Here is a 12,201-nt window from a genome sequence, read left to right as displayed (position 1 = left end):
TTCTGCATCATAGGGTGGATTTTTCATTATTTCTTATAGACTCTAGCTTAGAAGCTCTCCAAGAAATGTAACGCAAGCAAGCTTAGAAGCTCTCCAAGAAATGTAACGCAAGCAGAAGAAAAGTGCTGATGACTTTGACTTCAGCCAGTGGTTAAGTCAGATGAGTGAACATCATTCATGTGTTCACTGAGAACATTATCCCGTTGCTTGGATTTTCAGCCTTGTACTTTTATTGATCAGCATGCCAGTCACACCAAGCTGAATAACAGTCTGCATTGTCAGATACAGCAAGGTTCAGAGTGAACACCAATGTCAGCTGGGGAAAGGACAGCATCTGAAATGGATTAACTACAACCCAGTCCCACTGTGCCAGTAAGATCTTTGCTCATTACAGTTGGAAGCTAAGGATAGTCGCACTACACAGTATCCATGTTACCAATCCATTTCAAAGCACACCACCTTACAGCACTTTCCTGGCATTAAAATTAATGGTTTATCCTCAAGTACACCCAAAAAGATGTGTTAGGACTAGAATTCAAACTATCCCTGAATCAGTACATGGTGGTTTGTTTTTTTTTTTTTTCTTCTGTCAGTACAGGTGGCTTTTTTATTTTCTCTTTTTTAGATAAATATAACTGTACCTGCAATCAAGGTCTGCCCTCTTCCTCCAAATAACGCACAGTCAGGAGAGAGGGGTCACAGCCTTTCCTATACTCCAGACAAGAGTCAGAGAATAGCAAAGCAAGCAGTCCCATTGCTTCCCAGTCTAAACACAGGATAGTGTGTGGGGTCTGAGCAGCCCTGGAGGAAACCATGCTTCCTGAAATGCTCTGCAGTGAAGACCCACATTTCCTCACAACTCCTGGCGCTACCATGTATTGCCAGATTTGCAAACCTCCAAAACAGTTGGCCGTGGCAGTCAATACTGAAAAGTTAATGCTGGAGAATTTTCAGTGGTAGAGGTTGCTGGGCAGTGTTGAGGATGTAAACCGTTCCTGTGAAACCACACTTCTGTGTCTGCCCCCTGGACATGCCATGTGCCGTGTGTTGGGAATTAGTTGCAGAGTTTACCTTCTGCACAACTCCCACCCTTTTCACCATTGCTTCCTGCCAGCATGAGCAGGGACAGAAGAAAGTAGTCCCCATGGTTCCCTTGCCTGCCTGATTTTCTGTTTCCTCCCTTGCTCTGACCCAAGTGCTCACATCTTCCCAAGGTGAACGAGACTGCGACTTGAAAAAGTTAAAGCTATGTTTTTTTTTCTTTCCCCTATGAATTCTAAATCATGCCTACTTTTTTATCCAACTAACCAAGCACCTGCATAAATACTGCTGCCAGCACAGAGGATGGGACAGCTCAGGTGAGGGAATAAGTGGCTGTAAACTGTGCAGGAGAAAAGGGAGAGAGACACTTATTTCAGTTAACAGCAGCAGCTTGTGCTCTGTTAAAGTTCTTGCGATACTACGGCAGAGTCATCAACTGTAATCATTTCTGAACAGATAACCTTCATCCTGCCCCCTTATGTCTGTTACAGTGCCACAGATTCTAGCCATAATATATTTTTTTTATATATGGCTAAAATTGTGTAAGAGACGCATAACTTTAGGTATGCAGGTGGAATGCATAGGGTGTTCTCATTCCAAGATTACAGTCCTACAAGTACCTAAATATGGATAATTTCACTGGTTTCTGCAACTAAGAAATTTTCTGGGTTTACAAAATTTCTATAGTATAAAAGTTTCTGGAACTTCTATCTTACTTACAAGAAACAAACATCCCCTTTGAAAACATCTGGCTTTAATTGCTTTAACCACAGGCATTGCACTTGCTGAAGCAAGTACCATTCACAGCATGACACAGCTATGTATGAAGTAATTTAACTGCATCATGCACAGTCAGCAGAGGTTCAGCACTCTAATTTGGAGAAAGTGACTCCACACTGTCACTCACTGTCTGAACTACGTTATGCTGCAACAATTTTCCTTTCCTTCCTTTCTATCATAAAAATATGGACAGTTTTCAATTATGTCAAAGTATCCCGTGTTAACAAACCATGTTTATAGTTGATTAAAAAATGGTGTGTCAGTTCAATCTTCGAGAGTTCAGCAACAATAAACCTTAAGAAGGAATGTCCATAGCACAAGCAGATGCCCTCCCCACAGGTAGTTAAACGGTTCTTCAGAGTTTAATTTGACCAAACACTTCAGAAATTCCTTGATTCTACTCAGTGACAGTGTACATGGAAAAGTTAGCCATGCAAAAAGCTGAAATAACTACCAACCTTGAGTTTTGCAGCATGAGTTTGAATTCTGAAGCTTCGTATCCTTGCTACATGTTGCTGTGTGTATACTGCCTATAAAGACACTATTGCAGAAGAAAGACTTCAGGAGTTTTAGCAACCATGTAAACGAAAGCTGTCACATCTTCTGACAGAATGTGTGTAGATGGAGTCGAACATCTCTTGGTTGTCTGCACATGATGTATCCAGGTGGCAAATCAACCAAAGCCTGCATTTCTCCAGCACTCCTGGCTGCAGCAGGATGCCCTGGGGGCACGGAGTACAGCACATGCTGCTCACATCAAGCAATCTTTTACCTGTTTCTGTTTTAAACTGGGTTTCTCCATGCAGTAAACTCTTTCAATCCTTTTTCAAAGGTGAAAGTATTAAATTTATTCTAATTTGTATATGCTTGTAAAAGCCATTACTCTGGGAAACTTACAGTTGTTATACAAAGAATATGTGAACCATTAGAAGGATCCTGAAACCTAAACCTTCCTAAATAACATGACTTGGCAGTAAATATTTTAACTTCTTTTGAAAACTAAGTAATGGAATATTAATCCCCTCTGCATTTTGGAGTCACTGGAAATATAAAATATAACTTGGCCTAATAAAACCTAGGAAGGACTGGCAATGAGCAAGAGAAAATCTGTGACTAGAAACCAGTCCTAAAGTTGGAAAACTATTTTGGAAATAAATACTTATTATTCATTTTATTTACAGGTAATAACTCTTATGTAGCAAACCTCCCAGTTATGACACTCATAATAATCTTGGCTCTTAACAGGCAGCTATTAGTGCCTGTGATATTATATCACTTATATCAATTTCATTGGTCCAGCATTGACCAGTGAAGTCAAAAAGTAAAAAAGATACTTTTCCAGCTCATGTTCAAAGCAAATAACCATCCTGCTGTATTTTTAGCACAAAAAGAGCTGTGATAGTCAAATGGTAAGGAACAACTCAGTCTCTACCAAGTGCTACACAAGCTGTGTAGCTTGCTGTTCAAAAGGGTAATAAACAGTCCTTTTAATCCAGCCAAAGCGACAAGAATAGATGTGATTCAGTGGCACAGTAGTGTAAGCGTGTCACTAAAATGTGGTCTTCTGGAAACTGCTTTTAACACAATAGAACTATTACTTGGCCAGCACAGTTGATGGCCACGTGCTTTTGTTGCCATGAGCTGTGAGAATCAGTAGAATCAGAGATTGCTGTAGAAATGTGAATGTACTTTGTTACAGTCTGTAGTAATTCTGTACATCTCTTATGTCTGTGTTCTTATAGCCACTTGGGCACTGAGCTGAAATGAGAAAGAGGCAGCAGTCACAAAATGAAGGAACATCAGCTGTGTCTCAAGCACCTGGAAACCAAAGGCCCAACAACACATGTTGCTTTTGTTGGTGCTGTTGCTGCAGCTGTTCATGGTATGTCCTGTAGTATATTTGGTTCCATATCCACCACAGGTAAACTATGAGAATGGAAAGTGCCAAGCACGGGGAACATACAACCTTTTGGGAGAAGATTGCTGCCAAAAGGCACAATTTAATATTTCACTTAAAAAAAAAGATTAAACAATCCCTTGCTTTGGTTGGACATCTTGTTGGGGGGACAGAGGAAAGAACAGCAAATTCAAGCTATATTTACCCTACTTAAAGCAGAAGTAAATGAGAAATTTCAGTTGTAAAACTAGTGTTTATGAACAAGATACTTGATACTGAACATTTTTAAATGTGCATTCAAAGAATTTTTTTTTAATGCTTTTACTTTTGATATTGCAGTTCTCTGCATTTAGGATGGTAAAAGGGAGATGCTCATAAATCTGAATATATGGTGACCTGTTATACTCTTTAGTTCTTGAATAATATATATTCCGTAAATATGAAAACACAAGCTTTAAATTCCATTTTATTTTTTAACCGGTGTAGCATAATTTTAGTGGAAAAGGGGCTCAAAAATTGTGGCTGCTTGTCTCTTCCTAAACAAAAAGTTCTTCTATAAGTCAAAGAATTAAAGCCAGTTTCAGAAATAGCTTTTAATTCTTAGAGTTTTGAGACGCAGCAGCTCTTTATTTCTTATTTTCATTAACACAGCTAGTGTTGAAATACAGATTCTGTGAACTGCAGTAATATTCGGAGTGTGTGCATCCTGTTACATACACAGTTCAGTCTTTTTGGAGTGACCATTCCTCTGTGTACCTGTGTTATTTTCACTTGAATCAGCCATCTGGCCCCAAACTAAAATCTGAAGCTATTTGCCCCCAGCATATTTAAAAATACATACGAGCATATGTGCACCAGCCATCAAATGGGCCATTTTTTTCCAAGATGCCACAACCTGGAGGCAGTACCAGGGTGGACTTGCCATTGCTGTTACTTCCAATTTCACCAGGAGGCAGATAATATTTGGAGCAAGGATGAGTGAGAGCCCATGCTTTTATGAAGTTACTTTCCAATGTGTTCAATTCATACAGCAAGGAGGTTGAAGCGTATTAAATGGGAAGAAAAGGGAGAATCTTTTGCCAGTGCTATCTCTGCTTTGTGACAGGGCCACGATGTAGGATTACCTATATGGTTACAGACCAGGGGTTCATTTAGCTCAGTATCCTATTTCCAGGAAGTGACCTGTAGCAGATGTCACAACTGAAAGATAAAACAAGTGGACATGCACCTCCTCAACCTACCTGCACCAAAACTCCTCACAACGTCTGGCAAATGCACAGCCTAGGGAATTCCTGGCCCAGAGGTTATTTCTGTGTGTTTTACAGCCCTTGATGGAATTTTCTTTCATGAATTTGTCAAACCATTTTCTGAAGCGACTTCCTGAACTTATCTAAACTTTGGCATCCAGTTTCCCACAGTAATAAATTCTATGACAGACCTGTGCACTCAGTGAACGATTATTCCTTTTTATTTGTTTTAACCTACTATATGTTAATTTCATTTGATGCCTCCTTGTTCTTATGGTTGTGAAGATCAGTGAATAATTGTTCTCAGGATGATCAAGATTTACAGAGCTCACTCATATCTCCCCTCCAGCTGTCTTTTCTTCTATAGCCTACTCTATTTTAATCTCTGTGATACAGAAACTGACTCAGACCATTGTTTATCCTTATCTCTCTTCTATCTGTCCACCTACCTTGTATGTCTCTATGTACCTTTCCTATTCTACTGTCTTCTGCCTGGGATGTGTGACTAGATCTGTTGCAGTAGTCAAGACATTAGTGCACCATGTTTTATATGCTCTTGATTTATTATTATTAATTTGTAGCACTCTACTTGCTTTTTAACAACCCCTGAGTTGATGTTTTCATGGAATTATCCACCATGACTACATCTCTTTACTGAATAGAAATAAAGTCCATCATTGTGCATGTACAGATAGGGTTGGCCTTTGCCTTGCTTCCTGGAGCATGAATGACCATAAAAGACAATTTATTTTATTTTTTTGACAGGTTATAGCTCAAGAATTCTTAACTGACAACTATATTTCGAAGTTCTTATGAGCTTTGTGACCCTCAGAGTACCTCTACTCCTTAGAATGGGATACCATTATATATTTGAACAGTTTATGCATATTAAATCTAAATTGACCAATTATTGTTTAAAATGTAGGATGTCCCTTCAGTTGCTTTAGTAATTGTTTTTGCTGTTAATATCCTCTCTTTCAGTGTTTTTCAGGGTGTTGAGGGTGTTTTTTGGTAAAGTAGATTAGACTGATCATGGAGAAATCCTGACAATTTAAGCTAATTTTCAGGATTCAGGCAAAGTATGGGTCAAAGGGTATAGTGACATCACTTGCATTTTCTAAAATCAAAAAATTAGAATAGATGATGTAATAAGAGTTTTTCAGCTCTATCGCCTATGATTCCATAGTAGAAATTCCATTAGAAGAGAGATGGGACAAAGCTTTGAAAAAGGCAATATGAAAGGTTTCAGAATCTCAGTGAAAATGAAGTAATTAATTCTGCTGCCAAATTTGTTTGGTAAATTTGAACTGTCCAGGCAGAGTTCAGATTACTGGGTTTGCCTTAGTTGTATTCCCTAAAAAACTACAAAAATATTTTTTTTTAAAAGAGTACATAACAAACTTTACTAGTCACTCACTATATAGGGGATTCTAGGAGGTAATTCTGTAGGGTAGTTCTCTGTAATAGAAAAAAAAAAAAAAAAGAAGAAAAATCAATAATTGTAACAGGTTACAATTACATGCTCTAGTTCCACAGATCTTTGTATCTGAACAATTTCTCAAGAGATACCTGTCTGTAAATGCTGCTGGATTCACTACCAATGAATGCTTTAACACTCAAAATCAAAATTAGGAGACCTTTCTTAATTTTTCTCCACCAGTTTGTGTGACTGAGGACACTAACTTTAGTGCCTCAACTTTCTCACCATTCATAGAAAAAAGGCAGTCTGTGTATGTGTTTGTGTATGTACATACAGCTTTTAGTTAGAAGCTTTCACTTTTATCTCTTTAAAGAGTTAGTTCAATAGTTCATATATCCAAACAAATCATTAGAGTTCTAAAAATATCTTTGGTGAATCACATGATGTTTGTTTTTGTCTGTTTGTGTAACAGCATAGGCAAATATTCATACCTTTGTTTGTGGAAATAGTACCTTGGCTAATAGACACTTGTTAATAGCAAAAAAAAAAAAGATAAAAAAATTACTCAGTACATCTTTTTACAAACTTTTCTTTTTCTCTACAAATATTTGGAGTACTTCTCCATTGTTGTGGGATAACCCTGGTAGACAGCTTAGCTCCACCCAGCCGCTCAGTCACTCCTGCCTGGCAGGATGTGGAACAGAATTGGAAGGGTGACAAAACTCATGGGTTGAGATAAAGACAGTTTAACAGGTAAAGCAAGGCTGTTTGCACAAGTAAAGCAAAATTAGGAATTCACTCACTGCTTCCCATCCGCAGGCAAGGTATTCAGCCATCTCCACAAAAGCAGAGCTCCATCATCCGTAAAGGTTACCTGGGAAGACAGATGCTACAACTCTGAACCTCACTCCTTTTTTTTTTTCCCTATCTTTTATTGCTGAGCATAATGTCATATGGCATGGATGATCCCTTTGATCAATTTGGGCTAGCTGTGTCCCCTCCCAGCTTCTTATGCACCCCCAGCCTGCCCACAAATAGGGCAGCACGAGAAACAGACATATTCTTGATGCTGTGTGAGCACTCTTGAGCAACAGCTAAAACATTAATGTGTTATAAACACTGTTTTGGTCACAAATCTGAAACACAGTACCACATGGGCTGCTATGAAGAAAATTAACTCCATCCCAGCCAGACCTGGTACATCTATCAGCACTGATAATTGTCAGGATGGTAAACTGCTCAGTTTACAAGGACAAAGCAGGACAGATTACCAATGTTTGCTCAGGTTGAAAAAGATGGAGACATGCAGGCTCCATAAGTTGGCCATTTTGTTGTAATAAGTATTGTCAGGGTATTGCCCAGCTAGCTTAAGCCCTGAACTGATGGCTGAGCATCAGTAATAAAGGAAGCAGTCCTCCTCAGTGAAGAAAATAAAAGTCCTTCTGAAGTTCCCAACTTCAGAAAATCTTGTCCATTTACTGCAGAAGCAGATGATGTATCCCTCTTGAGATTTTCTATAGGACCTTCCTCTCTCCACTGACCAGATAGAGATCTTAGGTGCCTACTGCAGGAAGACTGCCTCACTAAAGCGTCTAACAGATGAGTACCAGTCAGGTACTCAAGGTGATGCACTGAATCTCACTCTTCAGCTTCCCCAAAACACTGTTCCCATAGAGGACAGAAGAAAAGGCTCTCTTACTGGGTGTATTTTCAATGACTCAGGTAACGTGAGAGTTGCAAAATTTGCAGTAAGATTCCTAACATGACAGTCTGTAATTTCCACTTCCTCGGGAGAGCTGTGCATTTAGTATTTAGTGCTATGGCTTTACAGTTTTGAACTCAGCTTGGTGAGGTAAGGGTAGAAGCCTGCTGTATCACCTCCACAACCTTATTTAGTGATCCATTACTCTAGCTTCCTGAGCAGACATGAGGCCAGTCATCCTCTTGCAAACACTTGTAAATCACATTCTTCAAAACAACTCTCAAGATGCTAGCCAGGGAGGGAGGGTGGATATTCTGCCATTTTTATTTTGCTTCCTTTTTTGTCTCCCACCCAGAGCAGGAGTTATGTCTTTTTATCTTCTCATCCTTTCATAAGGTGCTCAATGAATCTTAAATCTGTGGGACACTCTGATGCCTGATAATCCCTCTCCTTTTATCGCACACAGGAGGCTCAGAAACCTTCTGTGTGTAATAACACATGCATGTAACACTAATATCTGCCCTGCAGGAGACCTTAGCAGTACAGGACTCTGCAGGACATGAAAAGGCTTCTAGAGGATAAATGAAGGTGATCACACAACTTCATTTGGTTCTGTAGCTCAGCTGAAACTTGTGAGCTGGAAAAGCATTCACCCTAAAGGCAACCATTAAAACAATTGCTGAAGACTCTTGTCGAAGAAGGAAAGAGATTCCCATGTCCAGCAGCTTTGAACTGTGCCCTGTACAAAAACTATGCCTGCCATTTGATTTCTTGTGACCTTTCCATGGCTAGTTTCCCACACCCAAGAGATGCCAGGGAAGATAGGGTATTTGCCAGCTTGGCAGTAAACAAAAGTTGCTCTTGGCAAGAAACTTCTCTCATCTAGTTCTTATAACTTGCCTATGACTGCTGTGAGTTACGTCTGAAACTTCTTCCTGATGACCTTGTTACACAAATATTTTTCTTTATTAAACGGAACTTTTTCCTTGCATGGGTTTAGCAGTTGTCTTGGGCCTACAGGAAAATATTTCTGTCACTTGTGCCATGAATATGAGATGACAGATATGGGTCTAAGGACAATTTTAAATTATATTAATACTTTTTTTCTGTGAGGTTCTATACACAGTCTATATACAGATAGTATCCATGGTACTCTACATGAAAAAAACCCAAAGCAAACCAATTTTTATTTTCACTTCCCACCTCTCTAGTACTTTGAGATTATTTTTTTTCTTTTTTGGGGGGCATATTCAGTGTTAGTTTGCCGTCAAAAAATTGTGTCTAAGCTTTGTATGTGTCTACGCAAGATAATTTCTGGGTCTCTTATTCTTTCAACTATGGTAGAAAATTTGGAGGAGAGGGAATTAGAGAAAGGAAAGAAAAAAAAAATACCAAGTTAATGCAATAAATTATACCCACATGTCCTGAGTTATGTAGAAAACAAAATCCATATTCCGCTTCCCATGGCTGTCTGCAGCAGAAGTTTTATACTAGGAATAGACTAGAAGTGGGCTAGTACAGAAAGAGTCACCCAGGCTCCCGGATTTTGTTAAAGCTTTTGGCAAGAAAAGAAAATCTTTATTTCTGAAACAAAAACAATCACTTTGAAAAATACTTTTTGCTTTCAATGTTATTTTTTTTACAAACCTAATTTTTTAATTCTTCTTTTCCTCGCTGAACATATAGGACAGCACATCCAAAACAGATGTGCTCAACTCTCTATATTTTACCTTCTCAAAACATAATACCTGAGGAAAGCAAATATAGAAAATTGCATCAGGAATTATTGTACTCTAGTGCAGAATACAGAAGTGCAGTGCACTGTACTCTGAAAAATATCACCTTCTATTTTGCTGAAATAAAAGATGGCATTTTAAAGACTATTTAATGGGAAAATATTTTCCATTCTGAGCCTTTTTATACTTTAAAACACCATAGGACTTCCTTACATTTTTATAATTTACTGTTGTGGAGGATAGAAGAATTTCCTCTCTTTCATGGAGAATAATTTATTGTGAGGGATATTAGGCTTAGCTAGCATGGTAACTCATGCTTTATGCATCTATGGGACAGCATCATACATATCATCACAGAGCAGTGGGCAGCACTGGAGCACCAGTTCTTCTGACAGGTAGAATTTAAAGCTGGATAAAATCCATTATATGACCTGTCACACAAGCTACTGAATGCAATATTTTAGGAAATCAGTCATAAAGCACCTTGTCTTTGAGTCCACATATCCTCAGTGATGTGGCCATGAGAGAATGCTGTCCAGCAGACATTCCTCTTGTCACTGGAATGCACCATGGGGTGAGTGTGGGGCAAGGTTTTAAATACTTAGTCCTCAGAAATGGGCCTTTCAAGGTTCCCTGAGCTACTTAAAATAAGAAATTTAAATTCTCAGCATTTGGAAAAACAAGCAGAAAGCAGTCTAAAAATAAAGAGCTTGTCACTTTTTTTTTTATATAATTTTTGTAAGTTATGTTAACAGCACTTAATAAATAATACCCAAGAAAGGCACTTGTTATTCCTTTAAAGCAAAAGAAAGGGATGATCTCTAGAGTTGAAAAAATCAGATGGGAGAAGCATATCTTCCTAACGGGTATGATATTTAATAGGCTCACTCTATAATTCATACAATGCAAGTGATTTTTCTGGAGTTTTATGGATGTTTAGGTCCTCAGGGCAGGCTGGGGACAGGTGGCTCTGTGCATGCTTGTTTACATAATTCTCTCAGGGCATCGCGGCCTGACTTGCCAACCTCTGGGCTTGTGCCCTTCTCTGACACTGGGACAGATTGTCAATGTTAGTAGCCTCACAATGCCTGGAAGTCTGCTCTCTCCTCGAGGCAGAACACAAATATACCTCAGATGTGATTCAATACACAGCCTGTCCCAGAGCTCCAGAGGTGGTGAGTGAAGGCAGCTTTGAGCACTCTGCATCTCTGTGAAGCAGATGTGAAATGCTACCATGAGAAAGAAGGGAGCACACTTCCTCTACATAAATGATGCCACAAGTTGCAAAGGTGTGCTAGGTGAGGCCTCAGGTATACCAGCTACAGCAAGCTACTTCCCCATAATTTTTCCTGCATCTGCTTCTAAAGAATAAGATGTGAATGCGTGAAATGAAAACGTTACCAGCAAACCAAAAGGACTATAGAAATAAAATTGCAAATAGCAAAATTTAATGTAAAAACAACTAAAGGAAGCTTAAAGTTAACCTGTTAAGTGTCATGACAGCCTGCCCTGGTCACTGTCAAATACACCTCATCTCCCTTTCTCAAAAAGCTGCCCAGATATCCCTATTTCTGGGTTCATCCACCATCTTTTATCTTCCTCCTTTCTTCATCTCAGCCCCCTGCCACCTACCTCCAAAGCCCTGTGGAAGCACAAGGTCTTGTGCAGCCTTGAAGCAAGGGCAGGAACTGTGAGCCACAAGCTCCTACAAGAGCAACAGGTTTCCACAGGTCATTCGTCATGCAGAAGTGGCTTTGGTGCAGGTCATTGCTTTGTGGGACATGCAAAGTAAATCAAAATCATGCAGTTCTCTAGGAAAAAGCCCTAAGCTACTTACTGCATTTATTTCGGCAAGTGTTTGCAAAGGGGTAGTCACTAAGGTGCTGCTAGCCTGCCATGAAATCATAGTGGAAGCACAAAGATACACAAGACACTACACAGATGTTCAGCATATATAAATAATTTAAAATTAATTTGGAGCCAAGAACTTTGGTTTGAAAAAACCTTTCACACTGTAAACTGAGTCCAGCTCCGTGTAAACTAACAAATGTTTCTATTTTCAAAGTTATGAAGTAAACTTGCTCTTCTCCATAACAAAATAGAAGTCTAAGGCAAAGAGTGGAGCAATAGCTTCTTATGCAGCCTGTCTGTTAACTTTGATAACAAGCCAGTGGCAGAATCCTCATTAACATCAAAACCAGCCCTGGGCTCTCTGGGCCAAGCTCCCCTAGTATCAGGATTTTATCCCTAATATTTAAACTTTGAAAGTTCATTTCATTTTGAGGAACAGATGGAGGCTCCTGTATTTACTGACATTTTCATGCATCTGTGATAACACAAGCAAGTTAGATAATGAGTAGAACATAAACATAATGTAT

The 12,201-nt window shown here is 39.1% G+C and overlaps 1 protein-coding gene across 1 annotated transcript in view; it reads left to right on the top strand.

Annotated features, from left to right (window-relative positions):
• The first annotated feature begins 3,562 nt into the window (after nt 1–3,562).
• RGS17 (regulator of G-protein signaling 17) overlaps nt 3,563–12,201 on the top strand; it is a 29,415-nt gene continuing 20,776 nt past the window's right edge. The window contains exon 1 of the mRNA XM_008948010.1: nt 3,563–3,703. Coding sequence (XP_008946258.1) covers nt 3,585–3,703 — 119 coding nt within the window. The 5' untranslated portion in view covers nt 3,563–3,584. The remainder of the gene's footprint in view (nt 3,704–12,201) is intronic.

Source organism: Merops nubicus, unplaced genomic scaffold (genome assembly GCF_000691845.1).
Source record: "Merops nubicus isolate BGI_N331 unplaced genomic scaffold, ASM69184v1 scaffold2659, whole genome shotgun sequence".
Lineage (NCBI taxonomy): Eukaryota > Metazoa > Chordata > Aves > Coraciiformes > Meropidae > Merops > Merops nubicus.
The sequence above is the reverse complement of the archived record's forward strand: the minus strand, read 5'-3'. Positions and strand labels throughout refer to the sequence as shown.